Genomic DNA, 24,575 nt, shown 5'->3' on the forward strand with positions numbered 1-24,575 from the left:
TCAGTGTGGTACGTTTGTTGCACTTCTTTGAAAGGTTGACATCATTTATGACTGTTCAGACATAAGCTGACTTGAGAGGGCTTTGCTATAAAACAGGGCTAAAGTAAGAAAGTGCATTTGCGTAATTACGGATGTAAAAATGATTGGGAAAAATACATGAACGCTGGTGCAGTGGAGAAGGTGTTGGACTATTAAGTAGGATGACCCTGGATCTAGAAGCTCCTGAGAGATTTTGAGCCACTCTTTCAACCCAGCCTAACAGGGTTGTTCTTGTGAGGAAAAATAGGTGGCGGGACTGCCATCTACACCACCTTGAGTTCCTAAACAAAAAGTGGGATATAAATGTAATCCTTAAAAAATAATAATAAAAAGGACCTTGAAAAGCTCCAAAAACAACATTTGGCGAATGGGCTTCAAACATGGCAACTTCAGTTCAATATACACAGACGTGAAGCCACGCATGCGGACACAAAAAATACAAACATCCTCTGGATATTAATAGGAGTTGAGCTAACAGTGACTCATCAGAAAAATTATTTGCCAATCAGCTGCTGTAAAAAAAAAAAAAGAGGCACAAGTTCATGCTTGGAATTAAGGAACTTAAACTTGAACTACCAAAATAGTACTGTAATACCTAAACCTCAAATATGTATTTTCCTGGGGTGGCACACCTACCCTGCCCACACCCACTCCAAAGCACCTTTCTGGCTTCAGGTATGAAGTGGTGTTGCACCCTGCCCAGAACAAATCTTAGGTGAGAACACACTTGGCAGGACTGTGCACAACACTGCCTCTTCCGAAGGATATTACAGAGCTTGGAAATATCCGGATGATTAAGTTGGAGCAGCTCCCTAACAAGGAAAGACTATAGCAATCCGGGCCCTTGAATAGGAATGAGGGTAGGCAGAGGTACATCATGCCCAGCATAAAGTATGAAGAGTAATTCCCCCCCCATCTCATATTTGCACTTGAGATCAATCACAGAATTGAAATATAACATTTGATGAAGTATACAGTGAGTCAATTGTGGTAATGGCAGCCAGCGTGACTGTTTTAAAAGGGACTGAAAAGGCTCATGGAAGAGCAGGTAAGCAGAGGCTATTAATACCAATGGTGGTTGACAGCTCTTAATCACAAGCTGCATGCCTTAATTCCTGGTTGCCGGGAAGTTACCCAGGATGGGGCTATTGTCCTTCAGGCCAGGCTCGTGAACTTCCCAGACATCTAATTGGCTACCGTGTGATGTGGCAGATTGGACTAGATGGGCCGGTGGCCTAACCCAGTCAGGTTCTCATGTCCTTATACCAGACACAGCATGTGTGTGTGCTAATTCAGTATATTCTTCTTTTATGCCAGCACCATATTGGGAATTTTTTTAAAAGAATACAAAAACAGCAAAGGGCTGTCAGAAAGGTAAGAATTCTGCCTCACTGTTCCTTCCTGCTGCCGGAGAGGCCAGAAAAGATACTTGTATTTTGGTTGGCCATACTTACTATTTCTAAGCCCATACCGAAGGCCGTAAAATGTATTCAGAACATACTCATCCATTTCAATTGCCAGCTGGGCAAAAAGTTCAGCGAAAGAACCAGAAAGGTTTTTCTTTTCCAGATAAAGAAAAGCAGACTGACTTGTCTTTGCATGTTCCTACAAAACTATCTGGTCAATGAATTACAGAAAGATCATCAAAGACTCTGATGAGTTTAGTTCTTGCTCTTCCAAAGTGCCTCCTCTAGAAAGCCTCAAGTTCCATCCGACTTGTTTTCCTTTATACAATTTTCCCCTTGTCATAATCTCTCTCCAATTCTTGCATCCCTCATTATCACAGATGCTTGAAAAAATCTCCTGTGTAAACCCTTTTGTTTGGGCACATACTTCACAACGAATCCGTGGACCAAGAACTTTTCTTGCCCCTGTTGCACATCTAGGTTAAAAGAGATATGGCTCATAAAACTCTGTTGAAAGAGTCCCTGCCTCACATCAAGTTCACCCACCTGGTATGTGTTGGCCTTGAACACCATCAACACAAACCAAGATGATCAATAAGGACTACAGGAGTAGCAGCCCTACATGTGTGTCATGGTGCTTCTATAACTACTTCTACTTCATTGCTCTCCTCTTGCCTTGACATGCTGAACTGCTAGAGCCCACCTTCTGGATCATCCTCCCAAATCCCGGCCCACCTTCCAAAAGAGGCCCCTTTAGAAAGAAGCCCCAGTTACCATGTCTATTATAACCCAACCAGGCCACTCCCTGAAATCAAAGGGAAAGTCCCATCTGCTTCAACAAGTGAACTGCAACACAAAAAAGCGTAACAGTATGAAAATGAAGATTTATTTGCTTTGGGTTTCCAGGAACAACTCTTTAACGGTTGGACTTGGCCACACGTTCCAGCTCATCCTTCTTCTTGATGGCATAGGAGTTGGAGGAACCCTAGGAACAAGGAGTTACAGTTTAAGCAACCACGCATCCCGCCTGAAGTTGTCACTGAAACATCTATTTTAGTCTCTCCTTCTTTCCCACCCTCCAAACAACTCAGATAAATGAGAGATCCTGCAACAGCTAAAAAAGCCAGTCAGATATCACTATACCAGAAACCTTTATTGTACAATTATCTGATTACATGTCAGACTGTCACCACAGCTATGTTAACATTGTTTGATAGCCATTTAAGAGCTACTTAAAAGCTTAAAAACAATGTGGCTATGTTCCCAGGCGTGGGGGTTGGAAGGTTAGGAGGGCCTGTGAGATGGGTGCTACTATACCACTGGCCATATTTTTTTGGTTACTGATTTGTTTTTGTTTTGCTACTGTTCTTAGTTTATTTCTATTGAGTTTTTAATTCCGTTAGCCGCCCAGGTCACTTTACACGATGGGTGGCTATATACATCGATGAAATCAATCAATAAAATAAATAAATTTCACAAGGCCAGAGTTCTATTGACCACCTCTACTTTTTGTTTACTGCTAATGCCTGCAGGCTACTTGCAATGATAGCTATTTTTGCCAAACAATAAACAGACAGGACTAGAATGAAGGCAGGAAAGATTTGTGCTGCACCTTAAAGCTAATGTTTAATCCAACAAAGATCAGCAACTTTAGGGGCATCATCTCATACAACTGACACAGGCAACCACAAAAACATTAGTATCTTTTTAAATAGCTGAAACCTCACTAATAATTTTGGTGTTCTTGTTTGAAATCCCACGAGATTGTTATTCTTGCTTTAAAACTCACAATGCTTGAGGATACTAAAAAGATTCCAGAAAATTATTTCTCTTTAAGGGTCCCTAAATGCCATTTTGCCACCTCTGTATTACTGGAAAAGCTTTCATAGGCCCAAACCCAAGTAAACAAATGTATCTAATGGAATTTATAGGACTGCTGTGGAGGTCCAATTTAGCGCCACTGCACTGGGCTCCTGCTGGTTCTCCAGAGGACTAGTTAATTCGTTGAACTGGCTCAGATGGGCCAATGACAAAACCTCTTAAGACTGATATCTTTGATTCCTAGGTCTGTGGTCCCTTAAACCCAAGAGCCATTTTCTCTACAGCTCAGCTCAGCTCTCCATTCATTTATTCTTACCTTTGCTGCATTTATCAGCTCATCTGCTAGGCACTCAGCTATGGTTTTTATGTTTCGGAAGGCAGCTTCACGTGCCCCAGTGCAAAGCAACCAGATAGCCTACATGAAGACATAGGAGATATGTTCACAAAAGACTCAAGTGGGTCTACATCAACCTACCCCTCTTGACAAAAACTCCTACCTGATTGACACGACGCAGTGGTGACACATCAACAGCCTGCCTCCTCACTGTGCCAGCTCGACCAATACGCGTGGAGTCCTCACGAGGGCCACTGTTGATGATGGCATTCACCAGGACTTGTAGGGGATTCTGGAACAAAGACCAAGCAGGTTTAATCTATGCCCAAGCCAAGTCTGGGAAAGGATTAAAGAGCCAAAGTTACCCAGAAAATAGCTCAAAATACTTAAATACTTTACAGCCAGTTTCCAGAAGCATGTTCCGCACAAATGATTAGCACCTAAACAATCTGCATATCTAAATTTTAATTTTTACATTTAATTTTTTTTTAACTGAAGTAAGATTTTAATAGGTTATGGGTTCATAAAAAATAACCATAGTTCAAAAATGTAATCATGAATGTAACTAAGTTTATTCTACTATACTTGCTAATACTGAAATCTCTCTAAAACTGCAAGGGCAAAGAATTTGAGGTGATAGAGAAGATTTATGCATGTGAGATTCTCCAACTGTATCTTTAGTTGTAATTGTTCTATAGTTGTATACAAAATTCACTATTCAGGGCAGAGGCATTTGGTGGTAGACTATGTCTGAAACACCACGAACCCTGCTTGTTCTGAAAGACCTACTTTCAGGAAAGTACCAGATCACCTTTGGAACAGTTGGATTAGCAACTTCTGGAAGAAAATGAAACATTCTTGCCCCTGGAACAGACAGTTCAGCACATTCCTAGTTTTCTCCTAAATTACTATAATCTCTTCCTCTGTCATCCATGCCACTAATGAAAAATTCTCCCCACTTCACCCAACCAGAGACTTGCCAATGAATTGTGATTCCCTACATTCCTTTTCTGTTTTGCATTGTTCCAAAGAAAGAGAAAATCCATCTTGCCAATATCAGTTCTTCCCATTTTCTACCATGGATACTCTAGCTCTGTTCTCTAATATTATAGTTTCCTCCTTCTTGTATTAAAACAGACACACAAATGGAACGTTTAGTTGCCAGAATAAAACTCAGAAGAACAGCCTGGGTTACTGTGAGTTACAAATGTTATTATTTCACCAATAAAAGAAACAGCATGAATAGCTATTGTTGAATAGGTTGATTCCTGATACTGGAGAGATTTAGTTGCCCCTGGAAATCAAACTTGACTTGAGGGAATAAATATTTACCCTGAAAATAACCAAACAGAAACAACTACACCATCCCACTGTCTTCACTCATTCACCCAGACCCTGCTGCACAAATACAGCCCTCAACCCAGAAAAACTGTGCACCTGTTATAAAATACTTCTATAACAATTACTTTGCAGCAACTGCTCTGAAGAAAGCAAAGGGAATCAAAGTAACTTTCCTACAACACATCCTATTTGGAACACTATATCAAGAGCTGGCTGAGTCTGATGATAATTTGTGAACATCATGGAAATGGAACTGTCATGGCCAAAATAAACCTACAGTTGGTAGCTTTCCTAAAGCCTATTTCTTTAGCCCTGAACAAGTGCAGAAAAATAACCTTATTTCTGATGCTGTTTAATATTCCTGGAGATCAATAATGATGTTTTTTCTAATAAGGTTTTTCCAATCTCCTCTGCAAGGCTTACATAACTCTGATTTTGAAGGCATTTAAACATCCTGCTAACACTGCATGCCATCATGCACTGATTTCCTTCTTAAACACTGAAGGCAAAACAGAGAGTCATCTAGCATGTATATTATAGATATTGCCTTCAATTTCTACTCTGCACAAGCTGATTTTATAAAACGGTTGCCAAATGGGTGGTTTCAATTTTTCTGCAGCAAATATCCAGCAATTGGTAGTCTTGTTGGATGAGGCAGTGGAAGATTTTTGGACAAGTTTTGGATTTCTTCTTTTTCAGAATCTGGTATTCTACTCTTCTGTTAGGGTTATTATAAATGGAATTACCTCTTGAAAAGGTATTTTGAGGAACTTGCCAAAGATATCCTTTATCTCCTCTTGTTTTTACCCCTGGCCTGCTTTATTTGAAAAATGGATGACCTTTTGGATTATCAGTGGCTGAAGTGAAAAACAAACTGCTATGTCACTGATAATTACATATTTTCTACATCAATATTGGAAGTTTTATGTACTTCCTATAATCTCAACTGTTTGTAAAGTAAAGTAAGGTGGAATAGTTGGGGTTTTAACTGTTGCTTGAATTAAGTATCTGCAAGTAGTTATTCCACTTTGTGGACAATACTCAATTTTAAACTTCAACTAACAAATAGATAATTAAAAATCCCACTGACCTGACAGCGAAAGGTAAATGTTACTTCAAAGTTGATATTTTTTTTAAGGTAGCCCTATGCCAATACCTTTAAATTATTTCAGTAAAGTTGAATACTTCTATTAAAGGCTACAAGATAAATTTGGTAGATGCCTCACATTTCTATCAGTATTGGAATATGTTCTGACTTTTAACTCGGTAATACTTGTTATGGCTAATTAAAGAATATTGCTAAGGTTATTATTTCTTTGTAAGAACTCTGGACTATAGATTTGAACTATCCCGCATCAATGGTTATTGTTGTTTATGATCTTAAGAAAAGACTAATCTTTTTCCCATTTACTGGCACTCAAGCAATCTTTTAAAAAGCATTAACAACTCCATTATGTTGGAAGTATAAAATGATCAGGGACACTTACTCATATGATATGGACATGCCCCACAACTAAGCCATTTTAGTTTAATATTCATGTTTATTTAATAAACATGAATATTAAACTAAAATGGCTCAATTGTGGGGGATGTCCACTTTTGATTTTGTGATAAAGATCAATACAGTTTAAAGTTATGAATCTATTTTTGAACAATGTATCAGAACTTTGGCACTTATGACTATATGGCAGCAAATAAACTACTCTTTAATTCTGGAAAGAGTGTGATGTCAGATTTAAAGCCTTGGATCACTGAAGGGCTTGCTTCCTGTTTATGAACTAGCTCTCTATTGATGTAATGGAAAGACTGATCAATATCAATCCATATGGTCAAGATTTAATAATAAAAATGGTGGCCGACATTCTCCTTCCTTGAGCCGACGAACCACTGAAACTGTGCAATGTTTTCATGAACTGCTGAAAACCACTGAAAATAGGCTGTATATTAAAAATGCCCAGCTTCAGTGGTTCATGAAAATATTGTGTGGCTTCAGCGGTTCATTGGCTCGAGAAAGGAGAACGCCATCTGCCATTTTTAGTACTAGGCAGCCCGTTCGTAAGCATGAGTTCCGGCTTACCTACAGACTCGAGTTAAATACAGACTGTTACCTAACTCAGACTTAGGAACGGAATTTGTTCTTAACCCGAGGACTGTCTGTTCTACAGATATTTCTTTCTAGTAGGTATAACTTCATCTCTCCTTCTCCTGGCCCCCTCCAAGTAATCCCTCATTTCCAAGAGCTATCCTGCTCCATGCCTTAGCATATTCTTTTCTCCCCATGCTTACCTCTCCTGTGAGTAGATGGATGATCTCAAAAGCATGCTTAATGATGCGCACTGTCATGAGCTTCTTGCCATTGTTGCGCCCGTGCATCATCATGGAGTTGGTGAGGCGCTCCACAATGGGGCACTGGGCTTTACGGAAGCGCTTAGCAGCATAGCGCCCAGCACTGTGAGGCAAATACTTAGCATATTTCTCCTTCACAGCAATGTAATCCTACAAAAATACAAGTAAAGAGCCATGCATTAGGAGGCAGAAATATCAGGATGAAACTCTCTTCCAGCCTCAAAGCTAGTCAGAAGGCAACATGAGACTGTAGCCCTGGCTTCAAAACTTCACTCTGCAACTTCTCTTCGCATACCTGCAGGGAGATATCACTGATTTGAACATCATCTGTGCTCCACTTTCCAAACAGCTTGATATCAGGAGTCTCTGCCACAGCAGGGGCTGTCTCCCAGTCAGTCATTCTAGAGACAAAATAAAAAGTGATTAGGTCCTGAATGGGCCTAACTCCCTCCTTCGATAGTTTGCTTCCTCCCTCCTAATATTGACTTTCAGGGAAGACAATTTCAACCAAACCTCTACCCATGCTATGCACGGAAAAAAATTAGTCCAATTATCTTTTTGTGAGATAGAGGAAGTATTAAGTTTGTGAAAAAAACTTAACTGCACAGCTCCAGTTTGTAATCAATACTAATGATGTAAACAAGCTAGCACAAAGAAAGTTACAGTGTCCATTTATCCAAATGGCCCATGATTCCTACGTACATGAAAAACATGGTGCACTATATGCTCATTCATTTAACAGAGTTAGGTATCAGGCTACAAGACCCATTATGCCCACAATTCCAGAAGAATAATTGTAGTTGTAAGCTTTATTTACAAATATATGACTATTATGCTCCCTCTTTCCAAGTTCAGGCTTATCAGACAACCCAAATCTTGGTAATGATGTGCATTGTAAAAGAGCACACATTCTACAAAATGTTGATGCTGTCGTTGACCCTGCTTACATAAGTTAGCTGGAGAGACAGGTGGGGATGACTGTAACAGAAGACAGAACTGTGGAGAAAAAGCTGGGGGAAGAACGGGAAATGGCATATAAGGGGACAGAAGGGATGGGTGATAGGAAAAATGCCGCCACACCAATAAGGAAAACGAAGGAAGAGCAATGCAGCAATGCAAGCAACAAGTCAAGCTGAAAATGAAATCTAGGTGGAAAAATGCCAGGAAGTACAACTTCCTTTTGCTCCCAAAAGTCTTTCTTTCTCTCTCGAACGGCTATACTCAGAGCACCTGACTTAAAACAGTTCCTTTCTTCCTCCCGAAAGCTCATTTTAGAAATTAGGAGGCGCCAAGGATCACAAAGAAAGCTTCACTGGTCAAGTGGGGATTTGAAGCCCGGCCTCCCCATTCCTCTCCTACTCTATGCTGGGTCGGGACTACAACTCCCATAATGTCAGTCAGCATGACCACGCTTGAACCATGAAAGTGATGCAAGTCCCAGCATACTGGAAGGGCGCAGGGTTATAGAAGGCTGGCCGGCCCACAAAACCCGTCTCAGAAGATTTTGAGCTTTATTTAGTTAGATATTATACTATTATTGTGTTTATTGTATTATGTTATGCCACCGGGTCCAAGATTTCTCCGCTTTGCCGGATCACGTGCTCTTAAGGGCTCCCCGGCCTCACTTCTCAACCGACCTTGCCCACCCACCCCCGGGCCTTTCTCTCAGAGTCTCTCCTTACTCCCACCCTCGGACCAAGCAGGATGCCGCCGCCGCCGCCACCCTCTTAGCCTCGCCGAGATAAAAGCTCACATGAAGACGCTCCGCTCCCCTCCCCGCGTCCCGCTCGCTGGCTCAGGCAGAAAAGGGCTGCACGCGGGGTTACCCGGAGACTTATCCACGGGCTACCGAATTCCGGCGCATTTGCGCATGCGCCGATCCTCACCCCGTGGCTCCATTCGGGACCGAATAAGTCGTCGCATGATTTGTACGATCCTCGGCGCATGCGGAGTTGGGCTTTTTCAATGCCGAATGGCGACCGACGGGGAGGGGTTTGGGGACGAAAGTGGGCTTGTTGACGTCTTCATTATTATCGAAGCGGTTTGCTTTTTTTTCGCGTTCAGTCTTTTTTCCCCGTAATGAATTTTATTTCTGTATTTGAACTGCTCAGTAGGTCGGGCTACCCGATCTGGGCTGCAAAACTACGGACGCCCACGAGATGGGAGCAAAGAGATGCAGAGAGTGCTAACGCTGGGCTGCCGTCTCGCCCGGATTTTTGCAGCCCGAAGCTGGGGGCCCTGATGCCCCCGTGACTCCTTCTTCTCTAAACATTGGCAAGGGAGAGCTTGCATATTGAAAGTTTGTCTTTTGCGCAGGCGCGTTTGGATCAGCTTCCGTCGCTGTGTGGAGCACAATCTGTATCATTAAAGTGAAGGGAAGCTGCCTTCGCTTTCCCCTGACTGGTTTGTTTGTTCGTTCATTCATTCATTCATTCATTCATTCATTCATTCATTCATTCATTCAATTTGTAGGGCAACTCATCTCACTATAAGCAACTCTTGGTGGTGAACAATCATAAAACAAATTAAAACTAGTTACCACCACGTTACAAAAATTAAAATACAACAACTGAGGAGGATGTTATAATCCATGATTGTTAACACAGCCAGGAGATGGGATCCTTGACACACTTGGGGCCCCAGGCCTGGGCACATAACCAGGTCTTTAGAGCCTTATGAAAGGCCAGCAGGGTCGGGGCCATCCTGATCTCCAGAGGGAGGATGTTCCATAGGGTGGGTGCTATGGCAGAAAAGGCACACTTCCTGGGCCCTGCCAGCTGCCATTCCCTGGCTGACAGGACCTGAAGCATGCCCATTCTGCCAGACTGGATTGGACCGGTAGAAACAACTGGGAGAAGTCAGTTCCTCAGGTAATCCAGTCCCAAGCCATGCAGGGCTTTAAAGGTGGCAACCGGCACCCTGAATTGCACCCAGAAGCATACTGGCAACCAGTACAGCTCACGGAGTAGTGGTGTTACATGTGCTGAGTAACTGACACCATTTACTACCCATGCAGTTGCATTCTGCACCAGTTGAAGTTTCCGAATGCTCTTCAAGGGCAGCCCCACGTAGAGTGCATTGTGGTAATCCAGTGAGGAGGTCACAAGGACATGAGTGACAGCGAGAGGAGTTGGAGGACTTTTCCAGAGAAAAGAACTTGAAGGACACTGAAAAGAAGCTTTTCATAAAAGCTCCCTTTTATGGGAGGGAGAATCTCCCCTCCAAGTGGCACTTATAACATCTGCTCTAGTCCCTTCTTCACAAAAATTAATGCTGCAGGAACTATCTGATACAGGGAGTCCCAAAGTCTTAATCAGTTTTAAGCTTTAAAGGCTTAAAATTGTATACAGGTTGTCCCAAAAGTCTTAGTGCAATCTTAGGCTTTAAAAATGTCCTCTAGTGAGCTCTTTCTCACACAGTTCTCCCAATGAACCCTGGCAACACTAAGTCACTAAGAACAACCATATAATTTCTTTCAGTAACTTAAACTTTCAGTAACTTAAACTCTGCAATGGCAGAGGCATTATGGAAACAATCATAGCTATCTATTGGAAGTTATGTAAAACCCCCACATATAGAGGCATGACATAATTTAGCATCCGTATTTCTCTGCTCTGAGAGTTTTAAGGGAAGGTGCATTGTATATACCATTCTGATAGCTTCTATATCTCCTTCTCTGCAACTGCTGAGTGCCAGAACCTAAATAGCTCCTAAGAGCTAATGCATTGTATATAATCATCTGAAGGGTAAAAGTCCATGAGTTCAATTTCTGGTAGGGGGTTTGAATCCCATAGAATAACATTTAGCTACTTACACTACCTTAATTTCTACATCACATTCTACATTAAGTAGCCACGTTCCCTTCAAGTTCTTGAGACTTCAAATATCATGAAAGTCAGAGACTTAAATTATCCTAAAATAGGAACCTAAAGCTGAGAAGCTTAGGGATCCGACTACTAGGCTAGTGTATTTTGAATTTGCTATTCCATTTTATAATCACAGCCAGTCAAATATTTCCCCTTCCCCAACTAGAAAGAAATGATCTTTGACTACTATAAGGTGTCCCAGCAATTTATTTTAGCACTAATTAATTTGCCATGCTTCCTAGGTACAGACCAACTGGAAAACCTCGTTCGTGCTGATGCGTGGATGCATGCGGCGCTGCCGCAGCCGTTTAATACTACCATCCACATCATAGCCTGTCTGCTTGCTGTGAATACAGTCACGCAAGTACTTCTGGGTGGCTTTTAGATGTTGGATATTACTGTCTGTATCTTCTATGCAGCGATCTAACTGTGCAGTGGACTGGGTAAAAGAAGCAAGAGTAGGGAAGAAAAAGTAAGCAAGTGTTTGCACGCCTGAGAGGACATTTTTACAAATCAGTTTTGTATCCACAGAGTAAACTTGGATCATAATGAAGTGTACAGTTAATTCAGTTTAGCATTTTATGGCACAAACATTGCAAGTCTCACTGACCCAAGCAGAACATTCTAAGCACATCTGCCAAAAGCGGCCTTTAAGCTGCAGTCTTGTATATATTTACATGGAGTAAGTGTTGTTGAAAATCAGACTTCAATCTGAGTATGCATGCATAAGTTCTGTTGTAAAACTCATGTTCTGATCACTGAGAAATTCTGCTGTATATAGGTAGTCCTCGCTTAACAACCACTATAGGGACCAGAAAATTTGTTGTTGAGTAGGGCGGTTGTTAAGCGAGTCGTGCCCAATTTTACAACCTTTTTTGCAGTAGTTATTACTGCAGTAGTTATTACTGCAGTAGTAATCACCACAGCCATTAAGCGAATCATGCAGTTCCCTGTTGACTTTGCTTGGGGGAAGCCGGCTGGGAAGGTCGCAAATGGCAATCATGTGACCCTGGGATGCTGCAACTGTCGTAAGTGTGAGCTGGTTGCCAAGTGCACAGCTTAAAGTTGCCAAGGTTGAGAAACACTGACTTAATGTGTTGGAGCAAGGCTTGGCAACTTCTTTGGCTCTGGCTGTTTTGGGAGGGGCATGGTGGTGACATAGTAATGTTACTAGTGGGGATGGGGTTGACATTTTCAACTCTTTGGGAGAATGTAAGGACTGTTCACTTACAAAAGGAACATAAAGCCTCCCAGAGGCTTAAATCTTATTTTATAGAAGAAGAAATTTTTTTTAAAATGTGTTACTAAAATTGCTGCTGCTGAATTTCAGCAATTCAACCTTGAGGAATTTCTGGGGACTGCAAAAATGGGGCTGAGAGGCTATATATGATTGGCCCACCATGGCCTACAGCACCATTGCCAGTCACAAGAGATGACAATGGGCTAAATGCACCAGGTTGTAGTTTCAGTATAAGACGGTTTTTAGCCTTCTAACTTCTCAAGCACAATTTGACAGAACATTACAGTAATACCTCGGTTCACAAACGCTTCTGTTCATGAACAATTCGGTTCACGAACAGCAGCGTTTGCAAAATTTTGCTTCCATTCGTGAACTCTGCATCGGGTGATGAGCACGACCCGCGGCCATCTTCCCTGCTCTGACACGTGGTCGTGGCTTCCTCTAGGCGAGATCGCAGTTGCAGACAGACACTTGCTGTGAAGCTTTTTGGTGTCACATCAAGCAAGGTTAGTGTTCTCTCTCTTCATACTGTACTGTACTGTACTTTGTTTCATATTTTTGTGGTTAAAAAAAAATACATATGGTTCAGAATGGATTAACCTTATTTACATTGAAGCTTATGGGAAAATTCGATTCGGTTCGCGACCAATTCGGTTCGTGACCAGAATCGTGGAACGAATTAAGTTCGTGAACCAAGATACCACTGTATTTGGTCCCTCTTGGCAGCCAAATAATGTTCTTTCAAATTATACTTACACCAGTAGTCTATACTGTGCCAAGATCCTGATAATCTCATCCTACATAAAGACACTGCTATCCCCTTACCTGATTGAGCTCTGAAGCTTCAGGCAGTTGCGTTCCCACGTGTCTCTGATACACCCTCACCATTGGCCGTGTCAGCTTTTCCCGTGTCTCCAGGTACTTCATATTTTCAGGGCCCTGTAGATATGAATTCGAATCAAAGGTGGATTCTGATGGAGAGGAAAGCAACCCTTTTCCAATCAAACTCCAGCTAATCAGAGTTGGAATGGGCTGAGGGAGAGAATTTCAGCACGGGTAGCTCCCAGTCCTTAATTGCTCACCAGTGTCATTCCACGAGTGACACACATCTCATGTTGGAAACGTTGGCAGCGGTGCAAAGTACTGCGTGTTCCTCCCATGGTTATGTCTAATTTTTCCTGTCAGAGGGAGAGAGAGAGAGAGAATAAAAAAATCTTTGAACTAGGCTGATCAGCCATGCTAAATTTCCAAATGCAATTTGACTTCTTAAGCCCTATATCCTGGGATCAGGAGGATCCTTAGTATGCATCACGCATCTAGATACAAGGTTTGAGAAGAACAGGATAGGATAAAAAGGTCCTTTGTTAAGAGTCTAGATCACTATTTTTCAAACTTGGCAACATGCTGGGTGGGGAATTCTGGGAGTTAAAGTCCATACATCTTACAGCTGCCAAGTTTGAAAAACACTGGTCTAGATCAAAAACAATATTTTGTAGGAATGTATTTGTTACAGCGTATCACCAGAACCAAAATATAAGTCCCCATTAGTATTAATGGAAATCTTCCATTAAAAAAAAATGCATAGGAAAGAGAGATTCTGATGGGTTCAATTCATACAACACTAAACTCTAAATATGAATTAACAAACCACTTTTTCTGCATTCATTTAACATGTTATGCCTGAGCAAATATGGCTTAATATGATCTGGTTCATACATCATGGAAAACAATGGCTGGGTCCCCACAACAACTAAACCACAGATTAAAAAAGTAAAGCCAACATTGTTATGGAAGTGCTTTGCCATTGCCTTCTCCAGGAATGTTTTTTCAACTTCCCAGTCTAGTCTTCCGTCCTGGCAATGCCAGAAGGTCCCTTCTAAGTACTGACTAGGGCCAACTCTGCTTAGCTTCTGGGATCAGCCTGGGTGCTGCCACTTGAGACTGTAAATCACCAACTATCCAATCCTTAGTCTGTTTAACACATTTTGTGAACTGGGCAGTGGGGTAGGCAAAGGTTAATCTGACTGGTTGGATTTCTTTCCACCCATCAGCAAATTATTCTTAAAATTATGCTGGATTCTTTGGCAGCAAGATCCAGAAAATTACAGGGGGGAGCATGTCCTTGATTCTGTTCTAGAGAAAGACAAAAAACTAATGACTTTCTGATCTGTAAGCAACAGAACAGGGTATGACAAAAGCAGTATGTTGTTTTGTGTGTATGTAGCCTGGCTTTACATTGGACCACTTCAATTTTGTAATCATTTAGTTTTATTAAATGTTTATTTGTCTCAGAATTGGCTTTCTTTCTTCTTTTTGAACAGATCAGTGAATTGATTGACTGACTGACTGACTGACTGACTGACTGTCTTCACATATGCTACAGCAAACCTATTAAGGCATTACAACTCCCATTACCTTATAATCGAGAGTCTCCTCTCTCTTGCCTTGCAAGCTATTCTCAATGACGTTGTGCACAGTATTACGGGTGTCCTGTGTCTCATTGATAGTCTTTTGTAACTGATGCATCATATCCTTGGAGAGAACAGTAAGTCGCCGGGCATCTTCTAGAACTCCTGCACACTCTGAAGAATAGCAGTAACGAAAGGGAGAGGAAATATGAGCTCTTCTCATATCTGATTTGTTTGTTGAACATGGCTTATGACACAAGCCAGCTTTCATTTGTTTTCTTTATCAGTGGAACAGGCAATGACAGGCCACTCATGAAATAATCTACTCCTGTTTAATTGAAGTTTCTCCTATGTCACTTCAGTGTTTTTACCTCTGAATCATAAAATTGGACTAAATGTTATGTGCTGGGCTAAGTCTCTGGATTGACCCCTTTACCATTTGCAAGTTCTTAAATCTACCTGCAGTTCTTTCTCAGGCCAAAGAACTCTAGAATCTTGAATATGCCAACAACTGTTGGGCCAACTAGATCAATCCAATTAAGGATGAGTGCATCCTTAATGTAATATTAATTACATTAATGTACATTGTAGTACATATGTGGAAAGTTGCTTTGAGAAGAGAATGTCAATAAAAAAGCAAGTATATGCCTTCTCACTGTATCTCATTTTGATTTTATCTTTAAAAAAATCTTTATCTTTAGCATTGAAGATGTTACCTAGTTGGGTAATGAAACATCTGCAAGAAAACAATCCAGCTCAGAGAACTCCCAGGACTCCACAGACTGTCTTTGCCTCTCACTTTGTCCCTCTTTCTTCTTGTCTTTGTGAATTTGGGGAGATGCAAATACCAATGCAGGTTTAAAAGTGGAGAAGGAGAGACGGCAATGCTGGGGTTTCTTCCTCATAGCATGATCCACTTATGAGAACATATGCTCTAGCCTGCTGTCTGATATGTGAGGGGAGGCACTTATCTGAAAACATACTTTGCTGACTTTGAGGGACGTTCGTCTTTTCACGTCTGAACAGACACCAAGCTCCATAACTGCAGAGCATGACTGGAGAAATAAGATTTACCCCAACTTTCTTTAATGAGTTTTAATGTCAAGAATTAAGGGTTAGAGCATGAGCAAGAACTGAGATAGAAACCCTTCAGCCCTTCTTTATTAATTAGTTCATTAATCTCGCTAATCTCCTTGAAACTTTTGAATTTCTTTTTCTCAGGCTGTAGGCACAATCAGCTCAGCAAACCTTTCCATCTGTTGATTGTTTTTGTCTAGAGATACTGCTCTTTGAGCCTCTGCACAATCTGTCATGGTCCCTTTGCTTGTATGAGATGCTGTAGCAACTACAGCATTTGAGGATTCTGATGACTTCTTATGGAGGTCTTAAGAGGATCTGCCTGAGTTGCCTTCAGAACTCCTGAAAAATTCTAGAAAAAAGCAAGCCAAAAGCCTCTAAATTTCCCCATTTTATGAAGGGATAGGCAGACATGTTTGTCTGCAATGTGTATCCAAACGCCACTGTAGAAGCCTTTTCTTCAATAGATAACAGCTTCAGACTCATCTGTACAGTTTGTTTCTTACAGGTGAAATGCCACTGATAGGTAGGGGAAGATAAGTGATTGCTAATATATGAAATACACTTAATCTTTTTCTTCTTTTTTCATTATTAATTGATAACCAGAATGTCATATCAAACCAGTAAGCATCTCCTTCGGTACATCCCCCAAAAGTTATAGTAACTTTTGCTCTTTCTCTTACCTGGTGTGAATGGTCCCACTGGGTCTGGAATCGGTGTTTCATTTCGCTGCACCCAGGGGGATGAGGGCCGGTCCAGGCCAAGCCAGGAATCCCGCCCAGCCCCTAAGAGAACCATGCGCAGAGGCTGTGGCATCAGGTCGAGCACACGGCCACGTTCACCACACAGGGTATTCAGGGTTTGCCTACAAGTACCTAGTTTCTGCAAAAAATTGGGCACTGATAAGGAAGAAACCAAAGAGGAAACAGCCCCTTTCATTCAGCCTGCTAGGCTTATATCTAAACCATTCCACTTTGCTGCAGCACCAAAAGCTAAGAAGAGAAGCCCTGTCTCTGACTTAGCTGACGCCAGCAATGACTTGGCTTCTCTCCCCAGTAAACTGCCTTCTGCAGTGACAATTTCACTTGTCCAACAGAGACCCAGCTCCTCAGCCCTTACCAAACAGCAAACAGAGCATCTTAAAATTCACACTTTCCACAATTGCTGATCAAGAAGATGATATGATCATATTATTCCAATTGACTCAGTATCATCACATTGGTAATAGTCACTTCCACAGGCTCTTACGTGATAAGCCAGGGATAAGAGAGCCTGCAGTTCCAAAGAAGTTAAATTGCATTTACCTTACAGATACCAGGTACAACTAAGAGTTGTGGTTTAGTAGCAGCCTTGGAAGGCCACAGATTCCACATGCTTGCTGTAAGCCAAGCAAGGAACAGTCACATTGCTTTGGGGTTCTGTACAGCCAGTGTTGTCCAAACTTGGCCACTTTAAGATGAGTGGACTTCAACTCCCAGAATTCCCCAGCCAGTCCGCTCAAAGTGGCCAAGTTTGGACAACACTGTGTACAGCCCTAAGTACTTTGCTGAGTACGACCTTAACTGCACTGTTCCACCAGCTGTGATTCTCAGTTCCATGCAAATCATCAGCAAGTTGATCAGAATTTCATCTCAAGATATGGTTTTCATTCTCTCAGGTACTGAGGATTGCAGATTTTGAAAAAGCAATTTCCGTAGTCTTCCCTTAATACATGCAAATCTAGGACAAATCTAAATCCTTCCTATATTTTCTGCTTTGATTTTTTTCATCTGATAGCCAGTTGGTATCCACTGAGATATGGATGATGGGATCTTGCCATCCCTGTTCATCTGCTTAATTCCTTACCTTAAGATGATCTCCTGACATTGCCATCAGGCCCTCTAGTTTGACTTTCAGTTTCCTAAATTCCTCCTTCTCCCATTTCATGAGTGCATCTACTTTGTCAGGTATCTACGTGCCAGAAAGTAAATATTTATTTGTTTGTTTATCAAATTTATATAGCCGCCCATCTTCCAAATGTGGCTCTGGGTGGCATACAATAAAACCAACAATTTAAGACTGTGTTATAATCATTAAAACAATTAGACATAAATATAAACAAGATAGCGGGAGAATGCATCAGAATCTTTGTGATACAGTTTGTGGGCTCCCTATTATCAAGCGATCCCCAGGTCTGCTGAAAAAAACACATGTAGCCACTGAGCGTAACCCTCCTGAGCAGGAATGGTTATACACTAAAGTGAATTGTGTGTGTGTTGGGATACAGAAATAGAAGATTAGAACAAAAATCTTCTTAAAGTAGTGGAAATGGGCAACCCACTGTGATCACTATTTCAATATTAAGAGGGTCATTATTATTTTCCTTTTCACTATCTCCATATATGTATATTATACTTCTACAATGTTTTATTTATGGAAGTAGATACCTATGATAATGGAGAAAGCTGGAAAGGCATACCAAGTGTTTACAGTTATGAAATGTATGATCAGACAGATTCATATGAAGGCAAGGTTATTCAATTACATAGTAGGTTCAGGACAGATAAAAGAAAGCCCATTTTCATTCAGTAAATATTCACCATTGCCACAGGATCTCATGATAATGATGGCAAATTCAGAAGGGTATAAAAATTAATTAAGGAAATCCATGGAAATTGGTTCTTGTCACAGCAGTAGCTCAGATGATTAAATGGAACATCTGTGTTCAGCATAATGGCCATAACAGATATGGGGAACAGACAGGATAGGAAGCCAATGGCCAATTCATCAGAACAAGTTAGTTCATTATTTAGATGTGCCATGCCAAGAACATAATACTTTTGCACATATGCTCTTTAAAAAATAGCAAAATAATTTTCTTGTACTAATACTGAATACTGGAGTGCTTACCATCCTCCTAGGTAACATCAACTCAGTTCATTTTTCTGAGCCATGAGTAGTTTAATCATGGCTTGCCCAACAAATGGACTGGGTTCATACAATGCATTAGGTCATGACCCCAGTTTACAACTCACAATGGCTGAACTCATACACTGAGCTAAGATAGAGTCAAGCAAGCAATATTATAAGATATTATTGTGATATGTGAACACAGTCCGATGATTCCGATCCCCTTATAAAAGAAGACCAGAGTTTGAAAAACTGGTATATGTAGATGGATTAAGAAAAATAAGTCATGTGTCTCTGGTACTCACTAACATATGATTTCACTCAGCATACAGGCAAGTCAGTGGTGTCGATTAGCAAGGAAGGAAAGGGATTTGAAATGAATGCAGGTCTCACCTTTTCTGATTCTGCCCGGTGCTCCCGGATGGCTTGGCTCTGCTTGTTAGTCATGAGGCCCTGGCGGATTTTATCCAACATGGTGTCAAGTTGCTGCCGCATGCGCAATAGCCCCTTGAACTGTTCATTGATTTCAATTAGAGCCTGGCGCATGCGGCTTACTACCAGGCGTGTCGCCCTGAAGTACTGGGCTACAAATTCATTGGTCTTGGTGTTGCTATAGTCCCGGGAGCAAGGCAAGGCTAACTTGCAAACCCAAGGGGGAGGCTTCATTTTGCTCTTCCATAGGGTCACCCCTGGCCCCTCTGGGGGTTTTTTCATCACCTCTCCAGTAGGCAAGACATCTAACTTGAATTTCCAAGTGTCAAGCTTCAGCTTGTGCTCATATGGTGTTTCTTCAGGCTGGCCAGGGACTTGGGCAGGATACCAAAGTTCAAGGGCCTCCTTGCCACATCGCTTTGTCAGTGTAGAGGCTTCCTGTATTGTTGTACGTGTGTCCTTGTGCCATTTCTCAGCACCAACCTGACCTGTCAGCAGATGAGTAGGAGGTCCCATGGCTGCAGTTGAATTCCTGGGGCTGCCAGGGGAGAGGAGTAAATATTACACTTCAGCAGGAAAAGATTCCACCAAATGTATGAAGTGGACAGATGAGGCATTCAGGTTTGGAGGTCCAAGTTCAGCAGGTCATGGAAGGGAATTGTGATCAGTGGCATAGTGATCTGAAATGGGAGAGAAGGAAAGAAGAATACTTTGGTATGCTGAAACTAACTGATCTTCTCACCTGATAAAATATAGGGTCTTCTAGGGCAAGTCATGAAGCTGTGCCCTCAGCACCAAACTCTTGTTCAGTCTCCAGTATTACTTGGAATCAAAAGTTTAATAATTCTAAAAATTGGGATATCCTCACCTCCATCCATATTTCAGTATTTGCAGATGTTCCCTTGGAACTGATTTGTGGTTGTGGCTTGGATAATGTGGCAATATTGACATTTCAGAGAAGTTACCAATTTTTTGGTATCAGAATCTGAGCTAAATAAAATTATTTGGGAGGGGGCAGTAAGTGAGTGGATGGGATTAGAACGATCAACTTTTCAAATGTAGGAGTTCAGATTTTTAAATGTCACAGTCAGCAAGGGAATGATTCAAATTCTAATCTTGGCAGGGCAGCCAACAGCCGAAGTTCTTCAAATTCTGTGGTTTCCTATCATGTGCTCAATTCTACTCGTTTCATCTTTGTGGCTTCATGATTAGAGCTACAGTGATGCTATTTTTAAGAAATTCTTCATAACTAAGTTGGATGCAAACGTACATAAATTCAGTGGTAAGCTTGCTATAGACATGCATCTTCTGGAAGGATGACCTGAATGTAATATTTTTCTTCTTGACCACTGAGCAAGCAAATAAAGAAAGCAAATTAGAGTTGGGCAGAGTGAGACTCCAATAAATTCCAAACAGTGTGGACAGCAAAGCTTCTCAGTGATTTGCAAGGTGAATGTAATGTTTGTCCTCTTGCTTGAAAAGAACCCAAACTATACCTGCTGGAAGTGAAAGTTTGTGTCCTTATTGGAGAAAGTAAAAGGCTTAGGGAGTAAGTTTCTATACTGCAATATGCCAGGGAAGGTGAGAATTTCTTAGTAGAACAGGTGGCACTCCTTAGCAGGGGGAAAAGAGTGAGTGCCAGAAAACAAGTGAAAAGGAAAACAAGTGAAGCATGTGACCCAGAAGAGTAAGAAGATCAGGAGGTATTCAGGTCCAGTGGAGCTCAGCAACTGAGTTAGACTATTACAATGCGCCCTACACGGGGCTACCCTTGAAGAGTATCCGGAAGCTACAGCTGGTTCAAAATGTGGCCACACGGACAATCTTGGGTGCCCCAAGGATGGCACATATAACACCTTACTGTGGGGGCTGCATTGGATACCAGTTTGCTTCCGGGTCCAATTCAGGGTGTTGGTTATCACCTTTAAAGCCCTCCATGGCATGGGTCCAGATTACCTGAGGGACCGTCTCACCCCTATCACATCAACCCGTCCCACCCAGTCAGGCAGAGAGGGCAAGTTGCAGACCCTGTCAACAAGAGAATGTCAGCTGGCAGGACCCAGGAAGAGAGCCTTCTCTGCTGTTGCCCCCACCCTCTGGAATATTCTCCCCCCAGAGGTGTGGCAGGCCCCCACCCACCCAGCTTTCTGGAAAGGACTAAAGACCTGGCTCTGCCAGCTTGTGTGGGGTGATAAGAGCTCTAATCAATCCTGGGGGTGGCTGGCACTCTGATGACGCTCCCTGAGCTACTCGCCAATTCCATCAATTCTTGGAATGTATCTATTATTTATTTAAGACTGCTTTTATTTAATTGATTTTATCTTCTCTGTAAACCACCCAGAGTCGCTTTTTAATGAGATGGGTGGTGACAAATTTGATAAATAAATAAATAAATCTGATATCAAGCTGTTGCTGTAGATAATTCTCAGTCCCCTAAGCAAATTTCACCAATCCCAGCCTCCCAGAACAGGGTGGAAGATACCTGGGCCCCCACGGGTCAAAAAAAAGAACCATTTTCAGGAAAGAGAGACACATGGTGGCAATAGGTGATTTCCTGCTAAGAGGAACCAAAGCTGCAATATGCAAACTTGGTATGAAGTTGTGGAAAGTATAGTGTGTTACCTTCCTGGTGCCCATATCCAGGATGAGCCAGATAGGCTGCCAAGACTCTTCAAACTCATCAATAAGTATTTCTTCCATACAACTGATGTGGGGATGAATGACACTGTCAAAAGAGACTCTGAATGGATTTCCAGAGACTACAAGGCCCAGGGCAGGAAGATGAAGGAACTGGGAGTGCAAATTAAATTTTTGTCAGTCCTTCTAGTTCTCACACTGTAAGAAGAGAGAATGGGATTTGGTGAGTGTGCCACTGAAAAGAGTTTGAGTTCTTTGATCATGAACTGTATTAACTAGGTCTCATAGGGACCAAGTCCATCTTCAGCAGGCACCTCTCATTAGGAGAGCATTAAACTGGAGCAAAAAGGGGAGTGTGACAAAAACTCAGAACTGAATATTCCCCATTAAGGACTGGGGACAACAACTCAGGAGACAAAGGGAGAAACACAAACGTGGAGAGTGGACTTAGAAATTAGCAAAAAGCAACAACAACAAAGCTAGTAGGTGATACTATTAACAATCTCAGATGTTCCTGCACCATTGGCCAAAATTTGGGAAACAAACAGGGAGAATTTCAAATCACAGGAGGACAAATACAGTGTTGTAGGCTGAAACTTAGGATGGCACACATGATTGGAACCCAGCCCTGGAAGGTGCAAATTATTCCAAAGGAACTGGCCAAACAGAAAGGAAGGGTGTTGTGTTGTACATAAAGGAAGCATACACTTGCACTGAAATTCACAACACTGAGCATGGAATTCTTTGAGAGTGTTTGGGTAAGAATAAAAGGAAAGAAACAAGAGTGTCATGTGAGTTTATTATAAACTGCCTGGGCAAGCAGAAGATATGGATGAAGCCTTGCGTGTCCATGGGAATGAGCGTCAATATCTGCAAATTAGTGGGTCCAATGTTGTTCTAACACTTTTGTATGTGGGTGTGATGTTGCCATACATACAAAAGGGGCAAGGCTTTGATTGCAGTGTCATACCCACCATCTTGCAGAATTTGACCTCCCTCTCTCCATGGATGTTATTGAATGAGACCTTTCTGTGCCAGATGACCAAACTTTAAGCACACAAAATTAGTAATGGGATGCATCCACAACACTGACATCTTCTGGAAATCTAAAGTTAAAGGTAAGAAAATTCCTGTCTTTGTTGACAATTTCATTTTTCAGAAGGTAAAAGAAGGAAGAAGGGATTCTGCTATCTTAAAGGTTTACCAACAGGAATGAACTGGTTGAAAAAGTGAAGGTGTCTGGAACCTTGGGAGAAAATGATTGTGTTATCTTTGAGTTCATGATGTCAAGCTGACTCCTTGTATACTTAATTGCAGAAGAGTAGATTTTGGTGTACTCAGATGGTCAGTCAGATCCAGTAGCTAAAATCCTGAAGGAGAAAAGTGTCCAGGAAGGATGGAAACTTCTGCAAAATGAGATCCTGAATCGAATCACAATGAACAAATGAACAATTCCTCCAAGAAGGAAAAATGGAAGACATTCAAAAAGACCAGTGTAGATACACACAGAGCTTTTTAAAACCCTGAAAAGAAAAAGGGACATATATATAGGAAATCCCCTTCATGGATCACTGCCTTGTCGTGGCGAAGGGGCTTGCGTAACTCAGTGAAGCCATGAGCTATACCGTGCAGGGCCACCCAAGACGGACAGGTCATGACAGAGAGTTCTGACAAAATGTGGTCCACTGGAGAAGGAAATGGCACCCCACTCCAGTATCCTTGCCAAGAAAACCCCATGGACAATGTTAAAAGGCTAAAAGATATGACGCCGGAAGATGAGCCCCTCAGGTCGGAAGGTGTCCAATATGCTACTGGGGAAGAGCGGAGGGCAATTCCAAGTAGCTCCAGAAAGAGTGAAGCGGCTGGGCCAAAGCCGAAAGGACGTTCAGCTGTGGATGTATCTGGAAGCAAAAAGAAGGTCCGATGCTGTAAAGAACAATATTGTATAGGTACCTGGAATGTAAGATCTATGAACCAAGGCAAGCTGGATGTGGTCAAACATGAGATGACAAGATTGAACATCGACATCTTGGGGATCAGCGAACTGAAATGGACGGGAATGGGTGAATTTAATTCGAGTGACCATTATATCTACTACTGTGGGCAAGAAACCCTTAGAAGAAATGGAGTTGCACTCATAGTCAATAAGAGAGTGGGAAAGGCAGTAATGGGGTACAACCTCAAAAACGACAGAATGATCTCAGTGCGTATCCAAGGCAAACCATTCAACATCACAGTCATCCAAGTCTATGCCCCAACCACTGATGCTGAAGAAGCTGAAGTTGACCGCTTCTATGAAGACCTACAACACCTTCTAGAATTAGCACCAAAAAAAGATGTCCTTTTCATCATAGGGGATTGGAATGCTAAAGTAGGAAGTCAAGGAGTAATCGGAATAACAGGCAAGTTTGGCCTTGGAGTACAAAATGAAGCAGGGCAAAGGCTAATAGAGTTCTGTCAAGAGAACAAGCTAGTCATAGCAAACACTCTTTTCCAACAACACAAGAGACGACTCTACACATGGACATCACCAGATGGTCAATACCGAAACCAGATTGATTATATACTTTGCAGCCAAAGATGGAGAAGCTCTATACGGACAGCAAAAACAAGACCAGGAGCTGACTGTGGCTCAGATCGTGAGCTTCTTACTGCAAAATTTAGGCTTAAATTGAAGAATGTAGGGAAAACCACTAGACCACTCAGGTATGACTTAGATCATATTCCTTGTGAGTTCAC

The 24,575-nt window shown here is 41.8% G+C and overlaps 2 protein-coding genes across 3 annotated transcripts; both read right to left on the reverse strand.

Moving 5' to 3' along the window:
• Positions 1 to 2,309: 2,309 nt before the first annotated feature.
• Positions 2,310 to 9,195, reverse strand: RPS5 (ribosomal protein S5). The gene is made up of 6 exons (XM_007427761.3): positions 9,041 to 9,195; positions 7,583 to 7,688; positions 7,228 to 7,437; positions 3,764 to 3,892; positions 3,583 to 3,681; positions 2,310 to 2,430 (listed from the first exon to the last, which is right to left on the reverse strand). The coding sequence occupies exons 2-6, from the start codon at positions 7,685 to 7,687 to the stop codon at positions 2,362 to 2,364; spliced, it is 612 nt and encodes a 203-aa protein (XP_007427823.1). The 5' UTR covers position 7,688; positions 9,041 to 9,195; the 3' UTR covers positions 2,310 to 2,361.
• Positions 9,196 to 11,351: 2,156 nt separating this feature from the next.
• On the reverse strand, positions 11,352 to 24,014 carry TEKTL1 (tektin like 1). 2 transcript variants are annotated; one of them, XM_088134532.1, is made up of 8 exons: positions 21,822 to 24,014; positions 19,161 to 19,879; positions 17,724 to 17,828; positions 16,562 to 16,760; positions 14,809 to 14,975; positions 13,476 to 13,571; positions 13,219 to 13,332; positions 11,352 to 11,592 (listed from the first exon to the last, which is right to left on the reverse strand). In XM_088134532.1, the coding sequence occupies exons 2-8, from the start codon at positions 19,713 to 19,715 to the stop codon at positions 11,392 to 11,394; spliced, it is 1,437 nt and encodes a 478-aa protein (XP_087990658.1). In that variant the 5' UTR covers positions 19,716 to 19,879; positions 21,822 to 24,014; the 3' UTR covers positions 11,352 to 11,391. The 2 variants fall into 2 exon arrangements, with proteins under 2 accessions (XP_087990658.1, XP_025022147.2); XM_025166379.2 differs by lacking the exon at positions 21,822 to 24,014 and having other exon boundaries at positions 19,161 to 21,242.
• Between the last annotated feature and the right edge of the window lie 561 nt (positions 24,015 to 24,575).

The sequence above is a fragment of the Python bivittatus genome, unplaced genomic scaffold (genome assembly GCF_059951505.1).
Source record: "Python bivittatus isolate LINGU-HERP-01145 unplaced genomic scaffold, Pbiv_v1 ctg000080_np1212, whole genome shotgun sequence".
NCBI lineage: Eukaryota > Metazoa > Chordata > Lepidosauria > Squamata > Pythonidae > Python > Python bivittatus.

Coding starts and splice junctions, on each gene's coding strand:
- TEKTL1 (XM_088134532.1), bottom strand. CDS start 19,715: ATGGGACCTCCTACTCATCTGCTGACAGGTCAGGTTGGTGCTGAGAAA. Junction 16,761..17,723: donor TGTCAGGAGATCATCTTAAG/GTAAGGAATTAA, acceptor AATTTTTTGCAG/AAACTAGGTACTTGTAGGCA. Junction 13,572..14,808: donor AGGAGACTCTCGATTATAAG/GTAATGGGAGTT, acceptor TCCCTCTGACAG/GAAAAATTAGACATAACCAT.
- RPS5 (XM_007427761.3), bottom strand. CDS start 7,687: ATGACTGACTGGGAGACAGCCCCTGCTGTGGCAGAGACTCCTGATATC. Junction 7,438..7,582: donor TCAGTGATATCTCCCTGCAG/GTATGCGAAGAG, acceptor GTATTTTTGTAG/GATTACATTGCTGTGAAGGA. Junction 2,431..3,582: donor AGCTGATAAATGCAGCAAAG/GTAAGAATAAAT, acceptor CCTTGTTCCTAG/GGTTCCTCCAACTCCTATGC.